General features: G+C 43.2%; 1 protein-coding gene across 13 annotated transcripts in view; it reads left to right on the top strand.

Annotated features, from left to right (window-relative positions):
• The window catches only part of LOC144931570 (janus kinase and microtubule-interacting protein 3-like), a 264,070-nt gene that overhangs the window by 109,393 nt on the left and 130,769 nt on the right, over positions 1-23,908 (top strand). For 7 of the 13 annotated variants that reach the window (XM_078855558.1, XM_078855556.1, XM_078855551.1 and 4 more), the window contains 3 exons: positions 695-748; positions 9,852-10,160; positions 20,158-20,277. In XM_078855558.1, coding sequence (XP_078711684.1) covers positions 695-748; positions 9,852-10,160; positions 20,158-20,277 — 483 coding nt within the window. The remainder of the gene's footprint in view (positions 1-694; positions 749-9,851; positions 10,161-20,157; positions 20,278-23,908) is intronic. The other 6 variants (XM_078855561.1, XM_078855557.1, XM_078855554.1 and 3 more) reach the window with 5 other exon arrangements.

Here is a 23,908-nt window from a genome sequence, read left to right as displayed (position 1 = left end):
TGAAATCTTTACGCACAAATTGCAGGAAAAGAAAAGCGACGATTTTTACAAACGCGGTTCAATGCATATATTGTAAGCTGTAAGAATCTCTATTAAGACTCAATACAAGTTATTCAATAAATTCCTGTTATTAATTTCCATTGATGTTGTTATAATGACTTTCGTGAGAAAATCTCAGATATGTTAATCGACTGTCCATTCATTTGTGTGCCTTTATTTCTCTAATCCATTACCTGGAGAAAATGTTCTAATACCACCACCTAGGATTTTGATGAGATTTTATCTCCTTCCCTGAATACTCTCACTCCAAGTAACAGTTTCAATTTCCACCTCATTCACATCGGTTCGATCCCTATCCCAGGTGCATAATAACATCGCTGGCAGTTGGTATTGGAACCTCGCATGTGATATTGAGAGCGGCCGATTGGATTAACCACATGGGTTGGTGGTTTTGTATATTTGTGGACCCTGACTCTATGTATTCCTCTGATTCCATGACGGGTTTTCTCAACACCAGGCCATAATTCTTGAAGCATAATTCAGGTAAAAGATAATTTAACACCTAAGAGAGACAATTAAAAATGCCGTTTTGTGTTAGAGCAATCTACGCTATTGTTCATGTGTTTTGTCGTATGGGATTGTATTGGATTGGCTGATGAACATTTTCACCAGCGTGTATGTTTTTCATTTTCAGCTGGCAATATTCAGCAATGCACCCAGTACAAAAACCTTCAGGAGGTGCACACAAGTAAGTTTTGCCTCAGAAGGAATGTTTTTGTATGTTTGTGTGTTTTAGATTGATAAATTAGGATGGTTAGCTGTGGGTTTAGGCATTCTAAGCTTTGAAGAAAAAAAATTATTCACAAGTAACAAAAATGTGCTTAGCCAAATAAAACAATGCACAGAGCACGTTTAAAGAAGTTTGATTAAAATGTCACGACGAGACAATACATGGATCCATTTGGTATAATATGAGCATGGAAAGTTCATTGTCATCGGCCATGGTCAATCCACTGCAGGACGAAAGCCTTCCCAAGCTGCTGCCATCTCTCATGATCCTGGACATGAGCTGATTTCATCACTCCAACTCCCCTGTGCATATCCTCTTGTACACACTGAAGCCTCTGTCTGTCACTCCTTCTCAGTCTCCTTGGTGGACATCCTCGCACACACATTCCATCTTGTGACTGCCACTCCATCATCTCCGCACCTCCGATTAGCACGGTTGGCTACGTTTTATCTAAAGTTAACGTTCCTTCAAACGAATATGCAATTATTTATTTATCAAAAGTTACGGAATGAAAATGTCATAATTGAGCAAGAATTTCTGCTTTTAAATCGGCAATATCTGTTGCTTAATTTGGTCAGTCTATTAAAAACCCAGAGAGAAATGTATTCTTGTAATTTTTTTTTTCAACATGTATTAGAAACCATACAGCGGTTATTGAGAAAAATTACAAGCGTAAAGAAAGCTGGGCATGGACAGGACGTGTCAAGAGAAGGGATGATGGCCGATGGTCTCAAGAGAAATAATTGGCAGAGTGGCAGCCAAGGAATGGAACGCGATGAAATCAGGACTTGTGCATCGGCCGTCATATCGCAAGGCCGTAGGCCATAGACGATGGCGGCGGTGGTGGCGGTCCCAGCGAGGCTTTCAGCCAGCAGTAGATTGACCTTGATGGTGGTGAACAAACCTTGTTAATTATTGTTTTTTCTATGAAATACACCCAGACCTTAGAGAGTGAATGTTAATAAACATCTTCTTGGTTCTTTCGGTAAAGTCACGTAGAAGGGAAATAATAAAATAATAAAAATAAAACATAATAAAATAATTCTCACAACGTTTCGGCCACAACGCAAACAGCTGTCCTCAGGTGAAGACCAGGTCGGTCGAGGAGACAGCGTCTGAATGACGCTGTCTGAATGACGCTGTCTCCCCGACAGACCTGGTCTTCACCTGAGTACGGCTGCTTGCGTTGTGGCCGAAACATCGTGAGAATTATTTTATTATCTTTTATTTTTATTATTTTATTATTTCCCTTCTACGTGACTTTACTGAAAGAACCAAGAAGATGAATCCCTGCAATCACGAAAGCTTTTAATCGAAATGATAATAAACAATTGGCGATTGCAGTTTTAGACTTGATTTGACCTAAACTTTACTCATATATATAATTATTCGTCAAATTCTGATCATCTACAAAATGAACACTCCTTTCAGTATTTATTGCAAGTATTTCATTTTTCCCTATGCATGATTTTGTCTATTTTTCACAATTACTCATGAATCGGAGATCAATGTACATTCGGCAGCATGCAGCTTGTAAACATTATTAGGTAGCATGTACCTTGTTGAAAAAATAATCTGTGCTGCTATGTGTCCATTAACTTGACGTTTTTCATTGTCACCCAATTGTACTGTCTATGCATTGTTTGTAGGAATGTTTCTGTGATGCTCTGGGTGTGGTTATATTTACAAATGTGGGTGCCTTACCTTGGCCCGGTCATAAATACGTGTGACATTTGTAAATGTGCTATGGGTCACCGTGGCGATGCTGCTAAATGCCCTCTTCGTCTCCTGTGCATTCCACGTGAACAAAATGCTGAATTATGAAACCATCATTGCCTTTTAATTGACACTCTCAGTTGGTATTTTTTAGAGACAGTGGAAGCTGCTGAATGTGAATCTGCGTCACCAGTGGCGGTCACACAGAACATGGCGTTTGATTGTGGCATGTCAGAGTGTTTCTGTCCTGCCTCTGTTCACGTGAATTCCACTTGTCTTGACGTGTGTTTGCGTTCCCCAGGATGTCCATGCACACGTGACATCGTTATCAGTCCCTCTGTGTGGCTGTCTGTTGTGATATTTAAAGATGGCTCTGGCCATTATCTGCACTATGCAGCCAACAGCTTGTTATTTAAAAAAAATACATGCATGGGTTTGGATGATAATGATTCCACAACGCCGGTAATTACAGGAAAACCTGTGACCTCTGTCGCTTTGCATTTCCTTTGTGAAGATTGCCGCAGGAAATGGGCATCATTCCATTGGATACACTTTTTTGTGTATGGAGAATGCAATTTCATGTTTTTTTCTGAAGGAAGGCGGGAAGATTATTCAGATGTTTTAATACCACTGGGTTTTTGGCGACGGGTGGACTTGGGGTCATGCCATTTCATGGCAGGGTAAAATTATTTGGCTGGGTTCCTGTTCATAATGGCTATGAGTCAATGCAGAGAACATCTTGATCTTTTATCACTTGTCAGTGAACAGGATGTGGTAGAGTGCCCATAAAAGTGACATTTTGTGGGTCCAACATTTTACGACCTAAATTATGGAGAGCTTTATTTTATTCGTTCCCAATCATGATGGTGTTCTACGGTTGGTCAACTGTTCTACAATTTTTATTAGTGGCAGGCAAGTCACCTTCCTGTGTTTTAATCTGTCACTACTGTCTCCTACATGATATCTCATGCTACCAAGAAACTACACGTTTACATTTTTGCAAAACTCAGTATTTCATACATTTCTACATTCGCTTTCGAGTTGGGTGTGCGTTACGGTTCAGAAGGGTGTTTTTATTCACGTTCTTTTTTGATCCGCTGTGTGTAAGTAGCAAATTGTTGTAGTCTGCAGCGGGAAGACACCTTGGTCGCTCACACACACACAGAGATGAAGTCTGATTTGAGACATCCACCTGTTGGGAAAAAAAGAGTGGGCCTGTTGCAGACGTTACGGTGTCAATCTGTGCCAAAATTTCAGCGTCGCGCCCTCACAAGAGTTGATTTTCTCCATGCACAGTGGTTTCCTGCCAGTTACCAATTGCGTTCAAAGAGGAAGTGACCAAATAACACGAGCAAGGCATTCTTGTGGAACGTTTTTTGAAAACGAGTGAGAGGCTTTTCCGGGTAAAACAAAGAAATTGCGGAAAATATTAATTTGAAAATAATTATTCGTGATATTCTTTGGGTCTTTCGGTAAAGTCACGTAGGTGGTCATCAGGAGGAAAGAGCCAACCATCTTTCCTCCTGACGATAATCGCTTGCGTTGTGATCGAAACGTCGTAGTTTTTGGTTATTTTCTTTGAACCATCTCCGTGACTTTACCGAAAGACCCAAAGAATATGAATTCCTGCAGTCACGAAAGCTTTAAGTCAATTATTCGTGACTCAACACCCTTTTGAAATCCTGCTACGTTGTCAACTTGGGTTTGCGATCAAAATGTTGAATACATTTTTATTTTCCTAATTTAAATAAATGTATTCCCCAATTTCATAATCGTTTTTTCCATTTGGGTGAAGACATGTTGTTAAAATAGCATTTTCAAAATGTAAAAGAGTTAAAATATTCGATAATATATATTTGAATATTGTAATCCATGACGTTACTGATAATATGATGAAGTAATGAAATGGCAGCATCTCCATGCCGATATCAACGATGAGGCATCATTCATCCTCTTTAAGTATTCAGGCGTTGTGGCTATAATTATTTGCTCAAGCCACTGCTGTTGACTTCCCATAAAGTGGTAGTACTAATGTTTTCTGCCTCAGAGAGATGGTGAGCTGAGTGGACGTTGAGTGTGATTTGAACATTTAATACACCGGCTGGGAAAGTGCTTCGACTATAGGGGCAGCCAAACAGCGACCAATACATTAGTAATATTACTGTGACATGTGTGACTACGTGCTGCAATTCAACGTACATGTAAATACAATCACCAGCGAAAACACTAATTAGGCAGTGAAACTATTCAATGAAATGTGTCAAATCTAACTTTTTAACATGTACAAGTTCATATGAATACGTTGAAGTGTGGTGTTTGAACAAGGGGGGCTTCTGATGGCTGACGGTACGAAGGTGAGATTCAAATTGAAAATGCAAACTGTTTGGGATGGCTGCATCAGATATTACGACATGAAAGAGTCACGTGTGCATGACGCTATACGGGAATATAATTGAAGAGATGTTGATTCTCGGTTTCTGAAACTCTCGAAAAAAAGCAATGTCTCCCATGGAATGCAGGTTATCACTGACAACGATCATTGTGCATCATGTAATAATGGGCATCAGAATTTCAACCTGGCATTTGCATCTCTAAACAATGCTGTATGCGTGGTTGACTGTACATTTCAAAAACAGATGAAAACTTTACTCGAGCAATACAGATACCTCTTTGCTGACTAAAGTGTGTGAATTGAGATGCTGCCTATATTCAAAATTATGCTCTATGGATATAACGTTTACTGTAGAGAATAACATTTCTACATTTCATTTGAATCGCCAGGGCACATGTAAAAGATGCAGAGATAATCACCTATGACCAGGGAGAGATAGGTTGGCCTTTGCAGACGTATCTCTTTTGTGCAACACCCTTTACAACACAATTTCTTGCTCACAATTTGATATCTAGGATATTTTTTGCGAGAATGCATTCGACTATAAATATTAAACCATTTCAGAAGTCCTGTTTTATTAGACTCAGCAAACCTCTTAAATTATAGTTTGGAATGTTTAGTGGATCGAACTGCATTGTGAGGGCAGTTATAATTGCCATAAACATGTTACGGTCAACTGTATCACGTGGGTAACGTACACTGCAAAGATGGGTTTGTTTTAGGTGAGATCGCGTAAATATAAACGTGTCTCTCTACCCACCACCACCCGACACAACCAATTAGTAAGGAATGTCACGTAAACAAAACGTGCCAATTAGTTACTACTTCAGCACACCGGTGTGTTGAGGAGTAAACCCACATCATTTACGATTTGAGTACTGTGACGTTTCGCTGGTGATTACAACAGCCAGCTTCATCAGGCGATTTGCCAGAATTGTGAAGAAGTCTTCCTGGTTCGGTCTTAAATAGAGCAATGGTGATGTCATCACCGTGAGCCGGTCAGGTGCGACGACCAGAGGGGGGTTAATGTGGTCATATGAATTACAGTGGATCATGTTAATCTGAGAATATGAAGTTATCGGATGGGTTAGTCACAGTTAATCGACATACATTGGAATTTTTTTCCTGTTGTTTAGTTTGTTGTCCTTAGTTTGCTGCGAAAGCCTCCGTGTTCAACTGACTCTGGTCTCTTACGCTGGCTTTCTGTCCTCTCTTTTCTGATAGATATTTTTATTTTTCTCTCTATCTATAAAAGTTCACATTTGCGTGGAACCAAATTCTCACCTGCTCTAACAAGTTTTTTTTATTTGCCGTGGAACACCCGGCAATCAAAATGGCACGCAACTTGACGTCACTATCCGTGTGGGCAAATTTCTGCTGCACCCTGCGATGCAGCAAAAAAAAATGTTGCATGTTGTGCATGTTCCTACTGTGTGTTTTGAATACCCTCCATTATTTTGGGGATTTGTAAGAGCAAGGACTATAAATGGAACAAAGCAGAAGGCTTGATTTTGCATGACAGCTGCAAGGCGATGGTGCATCTGGACGGGGCAGGGGCGCCGTAGTGGCGAGATGTTAATGCCCTCGCCTGGTATACAGCAGGACATGAGTTCGAAACTGACCATGACGCCTGTATATTTGGAGTTTGCATGTTCCCCGTGGTTGCGTGTTTTTTATGCCGGGTCCTCTGGTTTTATCCCTCCACATTTAGAAACATGCGTTTAGAGTATTTGGCTGCTGTAAATATCCACGTGATTAGCCACTTCGTTGTGCTATCATTTCTGGTCAGGTCGCTTCTGAATAAGGGCTATATAGCTCAGTAGGCCTTACTTGGTAAAAATAAAACATATTTTAGTTTTGTAAGTACAATAAGAAGCCTGCTTTTGTAGCATTTTGAATGTTCATCCCACATATGCATGGATATTTTGAATGGCATGCAGTATTCCTTTCAATGCCAAAATGCTCCAAAAGGCGTTCACTAGGCTCACAATACATCCATTGAATTGTGCTTCATAGTTAGTTTATTTTGGGTTCGATCGAAGGTCGGCAACCAAAATAACAAGAGACATTTTGTTCAATATTTCAAGAGTTGCAATGCAACGTGGCGAATAACAGTCACAAAGCGGTTCCTTAAAGAGCCGCAAGGTTGCCGACCCCTGGGTGAGATCGTCGTGTAGGTAAAATGTCGTTTGGTTTTAACATAACCATCCACCGTCTGACAGGGCCAATCAAATATTGACGTCACTACCGTGGGACAAATGTATCAATTGCATCCGATGATTTGTTTTTTGAGCAAACTCGAGGAATGTTGAAGAGCCCAAGCACAACGTTGACAGTTTCGTGGTACGATGCTTTGCTGGAGATGGCATCCAGCGTCATCGCGTGTTCGCAAAAGCTCGGCTCTCTCCGCGCGCATTGTGCATTTATGAATCTATGATTGATGTAAATAGTATGCAAATGATATGCTAAATATACGTTTAGGCTAATTTCCTGTCAGTGTACAACAAAATAAAACGTGTATCAGTATAGACGATAAAAACAAGACAAAACCAGGCAGGCAAAATTTTATTTTTTTAATTAAAAGGTTGGCAGATGGTTGAATCACTGGTGGGAACACGGTGGGGGTATGATTACTTGCCCACTATTCAACTCACAATTCAAGAGTGAATATCCTGAAATAAATATTGAAGACTCAATTATAATTTTCCCAGCAGATAATTTAGTATCTTTTTTTTTACTTCCACGTTTAAAATGTAGGTAATATCAATTTAGACCTATTTTATATTGCATTATACATCGGTACACAAAGGTTGCTATTTACACCATACTAAACAACGTGAATGTGTATCATTGTTAATTTTTACCTACGTTTTAAAAAAGTACCTGGAATATTTACATCGATATTTTATGTTTGAAGCTATTTCCCACAGCCGTAAGCCAAGTAGCTCGATGTTACAGTGGTCAGACACATCGTTATTTCTCTGCATTGTTATACCTATTCTTAGGTTTTTTTCGGTAAAGTCACGTAGGTTAAACATAAAAGTTAATAAAAATAAAATAAAATAAAAATCACGACGTTTCGGAGGCAACACAAGTCTCCGTCATCAGGTGGGACCGTCACAGCCAGATTAGCTGCATCAAGTGAGGCAATGATTCAAGATGTAATCCCTTAAAAGCAAGTTGAGGGGGGAGGAGAGGGGGGGGAGCTCATCAGAATGTGGTAGCCAATCAATGGAACGTATCAACTTGCTTTTAAGGGATTACATCTTGAATCATTGCCTCACTTGATGCAGCTAATCTGGCTGTGACGGTCCCACCTGATGACGGAGACTTGTGTTGCCTCCGAAACGTCGTGATATTTATTTTATTTTTATTAATTTTGATGTTTAACCTACGTGACTTTACTGAAAAAACCTAAGAATATGAATCCTTGCAGTCACGAAAGCTTAAAATCTAGAATTGTTATACCTGTATTGCTTTTCCATGGCATGCAGTAAGCGTGAGGCCTATGGACCGTGGCGTATAATCCCAAAACCAAAATACATCATCACACACGTATCACGTAACCATGTTATCTGTGCACTCCATCACCCGATTTAAATGATGGGACATTCCCTCATAAATTACACACAAATGTATAGAAAGTGAGCAGGCTGCGTGCACTATTGGGATCAGAATACTTGTTATACTGGAGAACTGAGAAAGCTGAACACAAGTGACATTTTTCGATTTCAAGCTTTCGTGACTGCAGGGATTCAAATTCTTGGTTCTTTCGGTAAAGTCACGTAGAAGGGAAATAATAAAATAATAAAAAATAAAACAATAAAATTCTCACGACGTTTCGATTGCAACACAAGCAATCATCATCAGGTGTGCAAACCACAGTTGGGGTTTCACACCTTTGACTTTACCGAAAGAACCAAGAATACAAGTGACATTTTTTGGTTTTGACGGTGCCACACCGACATGAAAATTGTGTTGTCGCTGAGGCAGGGTTGTTACGTGAAAGGTGAAAAAGTGCATATTGCAAAAAGCAACGCTTGCTGCCACCAGTAACACGCCAATCGGGTGTTCTGTGCAACAGTCATTCCGTGGCCAAACGCCAACGTGATGCGGTATCGTAATTTAATTTTACCTTTTGGCAGTGCTGCCCCCTATTGGCTATTTTGTGTAACTGGGGTCCTCGTGGGAGATGGGACGAGGCCTGTTGCACGCACTGTGAGGCAGCAGGGTGAACAATTCCAGTTGAGTGCGAAGCTAGTGCAAAGCTGTGAGAGTCACTTTGCTGCTGCAAATATATATAGTCACGAACCCGACTGTAACTTGATGTGACCCGCCCCAACTGAACATCTGTGAAAGAGAGCTTCACGGCTCATCGGATTCCTGCAGTATTAAATATTCTCATTCAGATTTCCTTGTTCTGACAAAGTCCCACTGTCACCCTTGGCGTGATGCCCTTGTGGGCCCTATATTTTTTTACGCTTGATGTAAATCTGACGGCTGAATTGACCGTGGTGTACAAGCACGGCCTAAACTACTGCACAACTTTTGTTTATAAACACTGCCTTCGAATAAAAAAATAGATGTTAATTCTGCTGGAAATTAATGTAAGGAATATAATTATTTTTCGATCTCGAATATCCATTGAAAATATCTTGTTTGAAGGGTGTCCTGGGTGACGTTTTAATTCTTGCAGGCTCAATGACATCCCCAGGTTTAATCACACTCCCTCAATCCTGCTGCACCGCATATCGTCTCCAAACGACATTCGTTCAGGGGGGTGGCCACGTTACTGACGTGCAAACGTCCCAATGTGCTTGCCTGGTGGTTTCAAAATACGCTGCTTCTCTCCAATGACGGACGTCGAGCCGAGCGGCGAGGTCTCCCGGCTCAGTAAAGGCGCGCGCGTGTCCCACCCCATCCCACCCCCCCCCCACCCCCGTGTGTCTATAGATGGACGAGCTGCGCTCCAAGGAGCGAGCGGCGGGTGAGCTGGAGAGAGATCTGGGCGCTCAGGTGGAGGCTGCTCGCCGTTTATTGCAGACTCAGCCGCGCGACGGGCGGGCGGCAGACGAAGCGGCGCTGTCGCCGGGGACGCCGCCCCAAGCGGCGGCGGTGGGCACGGCGACCAGAGAGGCTGAGGGGTCGGAGGGCGCCTCCAGACGCGCGGGGGTTCGTTTGGCTAGCCCCAGGAAGGAGGCGCAACCGTCGGCCGCCGACGGTGCAGGGGATGCCGGCGAGCAGGCGCGAGGCAGCCCCCCTGTAAGACGTCGATCTCGCTCGCACGATCTCTCGCGGCACCTCCTCTCTCGGGAGAGAACGGCGGCAGTGAAATCTTGGCGAGTGTCTCCGTGTCCCGCGCGTCCCTGCGCCCCAACGGGGTCCCCCGGGTGGGCGAGCGTCGCAGTTTCCATCGCGAAGCCATTCGTCACCATTCCAGCGGGTTCATGATCCCAGGGCGGTTGTTTTTGTTCTCCCCCTTCTTCCTTCCCGATGTTAATTTGGAAATTCGCCAGGCAGCCAAATGCACGAGATGAAGGTAGCTGGGATGTTAAACCGCACGGGGGCTGCACTTGTGCACCGGAAGGAGGTGGCTTTCCGCTCCGGGGAAGCGTGAATTACCTTTAGAGGAGCTCCCAGCTGTGGCTACCGAGGATCCAGGTCTCAAATCCAGACAAAGCCACCTGGGATCAAACCAGGTGATTGTCTTGCTCGTTTGATTGATCTCAGCCCGGCCACTAATGATTTGTCCGAAGAAAAAAAAACCTCACATTTAGGATTTCACATTTTGTCCTAGCTTAGCTCCACTGATGTTATTAAATGTTGCACATATATAGATATCAGTTGACATGGAGTGAAGCAGTATTTTATAAGGGATGCTTGTTGCCAGAACGAACAGTGATGTAATCTTCCAGAACCATCCTTGACACACTTTTTACTTTACTCAATTTGGACTGTACACAAAGCAATCATCACCCCCTCCTGGCAGACTAATGCCCCAGGTATCCCTGGCAAATGAGACTATCCCCGTCTCTTTGAGTTCTCGCCTGGTTAGAACTAAATACACTTGAATGCTCTGCTCAGCGTAGGAGTTCTGCCCATAATGTCTGTCTCAACTCTGCAAACCCAGTCGATGTAAAATCACGTTGCAAAAAGTAGGCACGTATGTGTGTACGCTGAGCTTCTTTCGCACTGCACGTGCTACTAATCTACTAATCGGAGATGCACAGCGCTTGGGAACAACAGACGAGTCGTCAGCAGGGAGCAGCCCATTAAGAGAACACTTTGTGTTTTTTTTACAAATCCAATCAACAAATATAAAACAATCTGTTTACTAACTTGAGCTGAATTAATGATTATTTTAGGAGTTGGCCATAATTTCGCTTTCAACAAATGAAGCATGCACGCACTTGCGCTTCGCTGTTTTCTAACGAAACGCTTCCAAATGCAAGTGTAGCCATCGTGTGGTCAAATGTAAAGGATGAAAAATAAGAATAGGTTTTTACCCTTTCTGGAAATAAAACAGGTGTTAAGATGTTCAAACACCAAATAAATACCTGACACAAGGCATCAAGTCTGCATTAACCACGCATAATTGTGGCAAAACATGCAGACAAACATGCTCTGATAATGTGTGCATTGTGTTTGAAGCTGATTGGCCTACACCAGAGACATCCTTCTTCATGGTCTTGTCTCACCACCAGTGTTAGACCAGAGAACGCCCAAAGGCGGACAGCACAAATTCTAGATTTGAAGCTTTCGTGACTGCAAGGATTCATACTCTTAGGTTTTGTCGGTAAAGTCACGTAGGTTAAAAATAAATAATAAAATGAATATATTTAAATTATAGAAAAAAAATAGAAATAATAACAGTAATAAAATTATAAATATAATTCTAAATATATATTTTTTTCTATTATTGTATTATTATTTTTTTTTACCTACGTGACTTTATCGAAAAAACCGAGCATTGTCACCTTTACCGAATTACTGCACAAATGTTCACCCAGCTCTGGAAGATCTGTGATAACATGAGGCTACTAATGATGGTACAATTATGTTAAACATTTTCATGCAATATTGGCACATTTGGAGGAATTGATTGTGAAAAAAAATTAACAATGGCTGCTTAAGACTTTGCATAAACTATAGATATCGATTAAAATGTGTGCTTTGTCAGCATTAACTCGTGAGAATTTGGTTAGATTCAAATTTCGTAATAATTGGCAATTTATTTTCATTCATTCAGAACTGTTCATATGCACATTTATTTTGTGCTGCAGTAGACAGAGTGCAATGAAACATTGCGCCAATTAATGAGTTTCATAGTATGTGTGCATATATGGTAAAGTTATTTCACACCGTACGTAGCCAACCATGCTTATCGCAGGGAAAGGACAACAAACTAAACACAAAAATCAGCTCTAAAGAAACGAGTTTTCAATCCAGACGATTTAAAATTCCATAGCTCCAAGGGCTTCCTAATATCGGAAGCAACAGCATTCCAGACGGCCGCAGAAGCGCATCTGAAAGCGCTCGATATAGCGACCGTCTTTATCGTGATACTTGATCGGATTACTAAGCCTTCAATTAATAATGTATAGCACTTAAATGAGTGTGTGGTGGTGGGGAGCGGTAGTGTAGCGGTTAGCGAGCTGAGCAATTACAAGGTCGACTCAGCCTCAAATGCGTACCTGGTGCGGTGTGTAAACATCACCACTGGGGAGACAAAGGCGGCCGGGCGTAGTGTTGGCCCTCCCACGTGTGCCGTGCCGATTTCATAGGTGTTCGCTCACAGCACTTGCCCCAACAGTCTGTTCAGGCTATACGGGGGGGGGTATTTGTCTTTGGTGGTCATCTCTGTTGGCAGCCCTGAGCCAGCGGTGAAAACTTCCACATTCCTCTGGTGGTGCCAGTCTATTTATCTCGACAAGTTCGCCCACTGTTGGCTTCCCACAGTTCTCTGCACTGAAGCTTAAATAAAAGCGGCAACATTTGGCATTCATTCACGACGACCATCCCACCCTACTTGGCCTTCATTTTAACATATTACAGATAGATATATCTATTAATAGTCGACATAAAATACGTCGTAACATTTTACAGCGTGAAAATAGGACACCGATATCAATGCTGTGTTTGTTATTCACAGTTGTTGTCAGATGGGGTGAGGATCCGTCGCAAGTTAAAGCTTCACTTAGCAACACATGATCTTTTCAGGAGAGTCCAAATTGGGACCGACCATCGGGCATATTGCGTACAGAAAGACGCAAGGGTGTCGCTGCACTTGATTAAGATGCATTCAGTGCAATGCCAATCCGGCTGGTAGTGGATAAAAGTAACGGGTGCAGCACCACAGCTAGCGTATTTCTACGCAGTATTCACATTAAGCACTCGGTATTACAACGTGAGCATGAGACAATCGAGCATCACAATTCGGAAATGCAGTGCCTATTGCAAGGAAATAGCATATCATCCTCGGCAGGGAAAACCTCGTTGGATTTTCCAACACAAATAGTTTTCCTAAATGGAATTTCCATTGTACTAGCAGCGTTGTGTGCATTTGGCATAGTTTGGCCTAGGCATGGAATGCCACCGATTAATATTACAAGATGATACACGATACATATCCTGGCAATGTTTTTTTTACAACCAAACATGTCCTGTAAAAGCGTGTGTGTGTGTGTGTTAGCTCACAACAACGAGCGGAGCGCCACGTGGCTAAAACACAGCAAATTGGCATAGTAGGGGGATCAGGTGGTACATCGGCCAGTCATTTCAGTCAGTCAACCCATGACACCTGGCCCTTCGGCATTTCACGTGGCCTTAAAGTGCACCAAGCCTGGCACAAGCGCCGTGGGGACGTCACTGCCACTTAGTGGCCAATGGCGGTTGTTGTCGAGTTAGTGTGAGGCTGTGTGTGGCCTGCATCTCTGAGTGTGAACGAGTGGGCGTTTGTGTGTATTTGCGTATGTGTGTGTGTCACGGTATGTGTTTGTATGGAGATTATAACACACCACGCACGTTACAAATCCCAGTAACCCATTTGCAATTCCGCAGCATGTGCACAATTGGACAATGGTGTCTGAACCTGGCCTGTATTTAAATAAGAACCCGTCGACCCAAGTTCAATTCCCGCTCATGACCAATAACAGTGGCAAATGTTTGAATCGGTCCAGGGCCTCCCCTAGGTGCGGTGTGTAAACGTCATCACTGGGAATACAAAGGCGGCCGGGCATGGTGTTGGCCACCCCCTTGTGTACCGTGTCCGCCTTCATAGGTGCTCGTGAATGGCACTTGCCCCAACAATATGGGGGAATCTTTGGCTTTGTTATCTTTACGTGTTACGTAAAAGTAAGTACTGGCCACAGATACGCATTGGATTTACAATACTCTACAATCAAATGGTTACCAGTTAAAATCCTAGTCAGGGTCTAACTCAGCCCATCGCTCAATGGTCAATGAAACGAGTACCTGTTTGTGCAAAGTCAACACTGGTTGTCATGTGATTAAATTGATCCCTGCCATATGAATGTGGAATTTTCAGCAATATGTTTTGGGTCGCCAACAGAGCTGAGTAGTGCCCCGTGTTCATTTTAACATGGGTGGACAATTTGACTTGACTCTTACAGTGGATTCCAGTATTGATGCTGCATAAGTTGTCACGTTATACAATGACACGAACATGAAACAAAAACTAGAGCTCACAAATAATTGGAAGACAATTACTCGTGGCTTTTTGGCTATGACCAGCAGATATTTTTTTCCCACGACTCTTTCTCACACTCGATTAATTGTTGTGTTTCACATTTTGCACTTTGTTTCATCCTCGATTCAATTTCCATGCATGCCTGGTTTCCCATGGTGCCATGCTTCCCTGCTCTGTATTGTTTCCACGTGCCGTGAACGCGATGTTTGTGCCGTGTCTATGCTGGACGACGATGTTTATTCATGATGATAAGTGTCTTGTTGTATTTTCTAGAAATACATGAGTCTCGTACAAAACTGCAGCCACATCAGACCACTTGAATTCCAGAAATTTGGTAAATTTCGCATTAACGCTATTTCATAGTTCAAGGCTGTCATAAAGCTACTATGTTTCACAGACAAATACAGCTTCCATTTTTACCCCATTAAGTAGTTTGCGAATATTTTTTTAAATGTCAAAATTGGGCCTGCGCACTTAGCCTATTCTCTCTCTTCACAATAATGTCACATGATCTTTACTGTCCACTGTGAAGCAGGGTGAATACACCGACAGTAAGCTCACCTCTTCTCCATTGCCCATTCCCTTCGGCTTCCCTCCCCTCGCCCCTCCACTCCATCCCGTCCCTCCCCTTTAGCCCTTTCGTGACCCCCACGTGCCCTTTGCTACGGTCACTCGTTCCTTGGCCCATGCCCTCGAAATCACTCGACTTTTGTTAACGCTTTTTAGACTAGTTAGAGCGTCTTGCGCTAAGGCACGCTATACAATTTTTTAAATAAGATAATAACCAGGGCGGCCCCTGGGCTCGAGCCATAAGTGGTAAACAAAGTATGCCACGCAGACTTACATCATTATTTATCCCTGATTATTTATGAGTTTGCACGTTCTCCCCGTTGATTTTTCTCCGGAGTCTTCCAGTTTTCCCCTCCACATTTAGAAACATGCCTTTAGAGTATTTGGCTGCTAAAAGTTTCCACGCGATAAGCCACTTCGTTGACCTGTCATTTGTGGCCAGGTCGCTTTTGAAAATGAGCTACCTAACTTCGTGAGCCTTACCTGGTAAAAGAAAATACATTGTTTAGTTTAGTGTCTCCACTTGCCTTGTAGTTTATTGTGGAGAAATACAAGAGCGAGTAAACTGGCATCTTTTTCGTTATTGAACTTAACCGAACTGCTGCCAATTCACAAAAGTAGTAATGTCACGTGCTTCGAACAAAATGTATGAGAGTAATATTTAGGTGGCTCATTGATCAGCATCAAAGATTGTTGAGTGCCAGGTGGCCACGTGAAGCAGTTGGAGTCCTCACGTGTACAGTATTTCTAAGTCCTGCACTTTTCACCAATATCCACTGTGCAGATTACTGTTTTGCTGAATTATAATTCGATTTACCCCAGGTCGTACGGTGAAGAATCGACCCACTCTCATGCATCGTACAAAGGAGTGCTGTGTTATTGATGTGATCGATGAGGCACCTTTGGAAGTACTTTGTGGTTTTCCTTCTCGTGTTGTGATTTAAAGTGACACAATACTCTGCTGCCAGCAACGGTGGGTTTCACAACGGATGACAGCGGTTCTCCGCTTCGACGATCCTAAGGCAATTGACAGCAACAACAACAACATCCAACATTTCATGGGGGCTTTTAGCTGAAACTCGAAATACGCTCATGAACAGCGGCCGCTCGTTATTATGGGCCGGTGGGGCCAGGAGGGAGAGGAAGACCTCGCAGAGAAATGGCTTGACGGCGGCAAAAAGAGATTTGTGCCAGAAAGATGTGGCCACGACTTGAGCATATTGGCACGAGACAGAGGAAACTAGAAACAAATTACGAAATGTGCAGTGGACACCGACGGGACTGTTTGTCCATGGATCGTGATGATGATAGGGCCATGCCACAGCCGTGAGACACGAAAAAAAGAGGAAAACGAACCCTCGAAACGATGGTGAGCGTGGAGACGGTGACCAAACGGTGGAACGCATCGCCAAGTAGCTCTCGCCCCGACGCAACGCATCACAGGGAGAAACCTCGAGAGTAGCAACTCGGCCACCACCACCGGAGCTGTCGCGTGGCTCACGACACCGCGATATTCAAGTTTAGCCTGTCACGCGCAATCTTGCCGAAAGGGCCGTCCATCGGTCATCGGGGGGGGGGGGGGGGTGCAGGACCAGGGACAAATCCCCCCCAGAACGCCTTTACACTAAACCGGAAGTATTGCATCTGGCACCAAAGTGCAGCCCCCCCCCCCAACGTGCGGGGTCCGGGGCAGTCGTCCAGATTCGCCGTACCCTGGGATGGCTCTGCTAGAGGTACTTCTTCAGAAGAAGATAACCATGATGAACTAGAGGGTGTTCCAGGTGTCTTGTGACTCCCAATTGTGTTTTCCTTCGCATATTCATTTCCGCTTTAAATAAACCTTACTTTAAAAAATATTACGTTTTAGATTATTAAATGTGGATCACAAGACATCTGGACCACCTTGTTGATTTACCCCCCTCCTTCCATCCTCCTTCCCCCGCTCCCCTCTCCCCCACCGCACACTTCTGTGCCCCCCCGTCAGCACGGTGTTTATACATTCACCCACCGGCCGCCACTGCCGATGAACATTCTAAACATCCCGTTTGTGGACACGGCACAATGAGCTTCTCTTGCGTCTGGCTTCACCATCCTGCAACCCGTGCATGCCTCTTCACTCGCGGCAAGGATTCACTGCTGCCGTAGTATAAATTATAATTGTTGTTATCCTTGTTACGATTACGTTCTGCTGTTCGGACGTCTGCATGGAACACCACTCGTGACTATTAATTTGCAAGCGGATCGAGCCTGGGAGCCTCCCCTGCACCTCGCGCCGTCACTCGGAGGGATACAATTTGAACTCAAAGCCGTTGCAAGCTCGTAAATACTTCGACCTGCTAGTCAAAATTATTTTAAAACGTCTCCGTTACGTTTACCTTCATAGGTAAATCGTTTTTTTATACAACTCGGTGCGCTTCAGCGTCCTTTGAACAACCGTGCTAATGTGTTATTTTTTTGTGCTTTGTTTCACTTTGATTTTAATTAGTTTTTTTGTACAAACAAATGAAATAATGCGAATTGTCGTTATGTTCCTGTGTGTAGTTGGGCTTGTCAGTTGAGTGCATTAAATAGGAGGTAGTAAAGCAGAGGCCCCTTTTTATAATTCACGTGAATTGTTTGAACTTGGTTTCCTGTATACTCAGGAGGTGAAGTTCTTGACTGTGGGCTTGAGGTTTGAGCTCGAGGTTATATAATAAAATATATATATTTTTGGGGGGGAATTTCTATCACAAGTCGTGGTGTAAAGCCATACACAGGGCGATCCAATTATATTAATCGGCCACCAAAATAATCTGGAGAAGTGACAGAGAAAAAAAACATTTATTTGTGAGCCCTCTTTGTGTCTCCCACTCGTCCCAGGCCAATTGTTAAATCTTACAACAGTCTCCTCAGATATGGAAGCACCGCGTTCTCAAACGTTCAAGCACCTGGTGAGGAGAGAGTCAGAGGGTTCATTAGAAATCGTATTTGTTTAGGACTCCAAAAAGGGGGTCATGGAAATTACACAAATTACAAAGGTGACTCTCACTGTTGGAGAAGCCCCCTGAGGGTGAATATCCACGTCACGCTTTCACTCCCACACTCGTGGGAAGTGGACAAAGTTCACCGATGCTGTCCTGAGCCAGTGGTGAACATTCCAGATGTAATGGAGGGATCCGTAGGACCTTGCGATGATCTCGACGCAGACCCTGCCCTCCGGCACAGCAATGACTCCTGTTTAATTCACCAATTCACTTCTTCCACCCCATTTGTACATGTGCATTGTAGAAGTACCTATGTATCATGTGTGTGTGTGTATATATGTCATCGTCTCTGTATACTAAACGTATATTTAACAATAAGGTATGCATACAGGTGGACATAATATTACAATAATAATATGTGAAAACACAGTGGATGGGAATGCCAAATATATACTAATTATAACCTGCAAATAGCAGGGCAATGTTGCTATTGAGAAATTTGTAGTTAAATTTGAACCCTGATGCCGGCACAATGTGGCCTACTGTCCGGTGATTTTTTTGTATGTCCATTGCGAAGCAGACGACGCATAGCAAGATTTATTAGTGTGGTTATTAAACAAGCAGTATTAATCAGGGCAGCCACCGGATTCGAACCGTGAACCTGTGCACCGAGCGGCGAATGCGCTACCACGAGGCCATGGCGCACCGCGTGTGTCTGTGTTCAATGGGTGGTTTACATTTTTTTGGGGAATGGGATATATAAGTTGTATACTTATGCACGCACTCTCAGGAACCTGGGATTCAGCTTTGTCTTTCAATAGCGACCCCCATCCCCTACGTATGGGCGTGGGAAGTTGCCGTTGTTAGGTTGGTGTTCATTTCAGGCCTCACGCTCGCAACATTTTATCCACCACTCAATACGACTGCACTTATAAATGTATACCTAAGCGTACTGTGCACTTAATTGGTTTCACAGTATGAGTTACATTGCATTTTTATGAATATTTTTGTTTCTTTTTAAATCCTTTATATTAAGTTCGCTTGCTTGCTTGCGTGCTTGCTTGCTTACGACCGTGCAAATCTTTCGGTCGTTTTTTAACCCACTTCCCGTGATCCAATCGAGCTGACATTTTCCACACAGACTCGTTGTGTGTCACAATAAATTTTCGTGAAAATTTTTTTCCAAAACGTTACACTGTTTAGGGAAAACAAATTCAATATTTAATTACCAATTGTTTAATACTGGCAGACAATCATCTGACCCATAGGTGGCAGCCATCTCAAGCCAGAGGACGAGAAGACTCTAGCCGCCACGCATATAAAGGATTTATAGTGAAAAACTTTGTTTTTACGGGTTTACTTGTTACGTTTCAAATGACTAACACATTTTTTTAATGGCCGTTTCGTTCATTTCAAGGTATTTGGCATCCATATACAAATGTGTGCTGGATACAGTCACATTTGAAATTGTGATTGAAAACATTACTTGTGTGCCGATTGTTCAAAGTTGACGTGCCATTGTATTGAGGGATTTCTGCTTCTGTGTGGTGTTATCCTGGCGAGGTCTGGGCTGTGTTGTTTGTTGTTTGTGTTGCCTTGCCCAATCTTGGTATAATCGGACTTATTTAAAAATGTTGGCATTTATCATTTATTCATATTTAATTACTTGATTGCCATTTTCGATATTTTTGCACTCCTATCGTTTCTTTTGGTATTGTTTGCTTGTTGTAACTCGTTGGACATCTGTGGGTAACAAAAACGAGCTTCATAGCTCATCGGATTCCTCATCCTGCGGTCTAAAGATTCTAACTTTCCCCCGACGGCGTTCAATGGGTCTTCTGAAATCGGCGCTGCTCGCAAAGTTCGCGCCCAGTCGAGTTTCTCGTTTGAGCCTCTCTGGTCACGCGGCCCCCCGTCAAATCCCCCCCCACCCACCCGCCCCCCCACCCGCCCCACCACCTCCCCACAAATTCCCTGCTTCTGCGAGACGGATATCGGCAGTTGGGTTTTGTTCCAGGAGCATCAGTTGGACGAGAGGGACGCCCGGAGGTTTCGGATGAAAATCGCCGAGCTGGGCTCCGTCGTGCGCAAGCTGGAGGATCGGAACACGCTGCTCTCGGACGAACGCAACGAATTGGTGAGGAGGCGCTTCCACGCACGCGGCACCGCACTCACAAAGGGGGGCCGTCCATAAATGACGTCACACACCTGGGTGGGGGGGGGGTCAGACATTTGTGACGAAGTGTGACGAGGAGGGTGGGGGGGGTTGAGAAATGTGACGTCACATCAAAATGCGCAACTTTAAATAAATATAGACAACACGTTCTACTTAATTAAATACACTTTTTAATAAATCTCTCCTACAACATCAGAGTGCAGCGCCACATTAAATACTCACTACAATGACAATAGTTTAAAGCGATTTGAAGCACGTTTTATTTTGGGGGGGGGGGCAGAGCTTTGTGACGTCATATTTGAGGGGGGGGGTCTGACTTTTGGTGACGCCGTGTGACGAGGGGGGGGGGGTCAAAAATCGTCCAAAATCGCGTGACGTCATTTATGGACGGCCCCTAAATGCATGAAACGTTGACGTAACATCTATATCATAGTAATATCGGGTATAATAATATAACTACGAATATCAATTTTATTTTACCAGGTAAGGCCCACTGACCTATATAGGTAATTTTTTTAGAAGCGACCTGGCCACACACGTTCGCTCGACGAAGTGGCTTATCGCGTGGAAATGTATAGCAGCCAAATACTCTAAAAAGCGCGTTGATTCTAAATGTGGAGGGGACAAACCCGGAGGGCCCGGAAAGAGATCCACACGACCAGAGATCGGGTTGTTATTATTGACAGGCACGCCTACTCTCGTGGTAGTGCCTTACGCCGATGATCCCCTGCACCAAGCGAGCCTATATCAACGTTACATACCGTGTGAGAAATTGAGCCTTGCTGATGATCGATGACACAGTGCTGCTGCGTTGGTAATTATTGAAACCCATGTGATGACGTTCCCTTACGTCATTGGCTGCACGTGACTGTGAAGGAAGCGGCCATTTAAATCGTCGGTCTCACGATGCTCTGTCACGTGCTGTTTGGTGATTGTCATCTCTGTTTTTATTGTTTTTCCTACGCACCTCCGATTCACGTGGTTGTCTATGGTGCAAAAGAAGTTCAACATATATACATCTGTGTTGGGAGTTGTGAGACAATGGTGGAAATTCCATATTTCTATGGCAGGTGCTCATTTGACTGACCTTAGAGGGATTCGTAACGTATATCTCAAATAAATTTGAGCTCACGGTTTCAACTTACGACTTGGGAGACTGTTGATGTACTGAGCTGTACCTGAGCTGTACCTAAGCTTAAAAAAACATTAGGTGGGCTGACAGTGCCGGCCCGAGCCTCTTGGGGGCCCTAAGCAGAATTTGATTTGGGGGCCCCCCTCCCACCACGCAGACTCATCTGTGCTAGAAGATTATTGACACAAATGTCACACTATAATGTTATAGCGAATATTATAAACGAATACAGTGAGGTTATGTATTAATAAAAAATGGCTTATAAAAATATCATGAGTCATGACTAGCTAGCTGCTTCCTCAAGTGACGTGAGCACAATTTGTGCTGCTGCTGCACAAAACATACTGTAAATAATAATGCAAACATACCTTTATCTCGCTCTTTTTTCTCCTCCTCGGTCCTTTTCTTTTTTCTTTTTTCGGCACCAGAGGGATACGTCCTTTTTTGTGACATGGCTTAGGCGTATTTATTATCGTGACGTACAATTGCGCGCACCTGCCCGCGCCCGCGCCCACGCGAATTGTCAATGAGCCGTGACATCCGTGAGCCGTGACAAAGCAGCAGTTGTCGACAGAATTTTCTTGTCTTGAATCATTTATTCATTCATTCATTAATTCATTTATATCACTTGTTTAAGTTATTTAATTGTAAAAAAAAAAAACGATTCGGGGGCCCCCTGGTGGCCAGGGGGCCCCAAGCAGCCGCTTAGTTCGCTTATGCCTCGGGCCGGCCCTGTGGGCTGATCATGATTGTATATTTTAATGTTTAGACAGTTCGCCTGGTTTTGAGATGTAGTTGTATGTCGACGCTATGTAAATCCTAATGCATATGTACTATTTCCACCCTAATTGAGTGTTAGCGTTCACTGTTCAACATTTTTTTTGCAGAATAGTTTAGCATTTTTTGGGAAGAATACGCTTTGTTGTCACTTGTCAGCTCTGAGCAATGCAGAGCGGTGGTGAGAGGCTCGAAATGCAAGGGGATACATTAACGAGGTCGTTTGCATTCAGAATCAGAAGTCTATTTCCCTGGATAAGCCCTTTTAGCTACACAGCCCTTTTCCAAGCGCGACTTCAGCCCTGCAAGACAACAGCGGCAGCAAAGTGCTTACATATCATAAATTATACATGCTTAAACAAAAAAAAAGTTAATTATAGACAATGTCTTAAACGTAAACATGTTAACAGTTATCTACGTTGACGCTTGATGCTTTGTCATCTCAATCGGGAGTCTGTTCAACTTTTTTTTATATCGTAAAGCTCGTGAAAATTGGGTTCAAGGTATCACATCTTCACGCGTAAATACATTGACTTGCTCTGCATTGCACATCGGGAGATGAATATGACTTTCGTGAAGACGCGGTCCGTAAATTAGCACCGCTGCAAATGAAGCAGGGTTAGATGGGATTACACCGGGCTCTCCTGATTGGCTGTCACTAATCGCCAAGTCAATATATTTTAATTTATTTTTTTATTCCGTGGCATGATCTGACGATGCATCCCCTCGGCAGGCAGAGCTTTCACTAATGATTTCGGATTAGATGTATTCAGTTTGGCTGATGTCCTTGAGCCCTGGTGACATTTCCTGTAGGAGACTGACTTGATGGCTGAAACAATTAATAAATCAGCTCAATCAGGGAGCAGCGGTTATTGTTTGTGATTCGTGAATCGCTGCTCGCTGAATTAAATTAGGACCTTAGAAAGCAAAAACAACATTAGCTGTCGCAAGAAATCGTGGCAATTTCAGTGAATTTGGGATTGAGAAAATTAAGAATTAAAATGTGTGCCATGTCACAAAAACCCATGCATAACATTCATGATGAAGGATTTTGGGTTAGATTGTGTAAATATGAATGTGTCGTTAACCCATCACCGCCTGACACAGCCAATTGGTGAGGTTTGTCACGTGAAAAAAATGTGCCAATTCACTACTACTGTAGCACATGGGCGTGATGGAGAGTAAACCCACAACATTTACAATTTGAGTACGACGTTTCGCTGGTGATTCCAACCAGAATTCTAGCAAATCGCCTGATGAACCTGTTTGTAATCACCAGCGAAACGTTGTACTCAAATTGTAAATGTTGTGGGTTTACTCTCCATCGCATCCTTGTGCTGAAGTAGTCACTAATTGGTACGTTTTGTTCACGTGACAATCTTACTAACTGGCTGTGTCGGGTGGTGGAGGGTTAATGACACATATTTGCGCGATTTAACACAAAACATTATTATGAACACTATTGGCCGCGAAAGCCTACGTGTTAAATTGACTAACCATGCACAACAGTTGTAATGAACGTTTTAATGGAAACCCAATTTACTCTTTGACATTAGCGTTACTTTGGATACAATTCACGGACTAGAGTCAATGTGATGCACCGATATATTGAATGAAAAATAGCCAATGAATCGCCCACAACAAGTGACAGCACAAAACTTGGCTTCGGTCTGGTCGCTATTA

The sequence above is a fragment of the Lampetra fluviatilis genome, chromosome 4 (genome assembly GCF_964198595.1).
Source record: "Lampetra fluviatilis chromosome 4, kcLamFluv1.1, whole genome shotgun sequence".
Lineage (NCBI taxonomy): Eukaryota > Metazoa > Chordata > Hyperoartia > Petromyzontiformes > Petromyzontidae > Lampetra > Lampetra fluviatilis.
The sequence above is the reverse complement of the archived record's forward strand: the minus strand, read 5'-3'. Positions and strand labels throughout refer to the sequence as shown.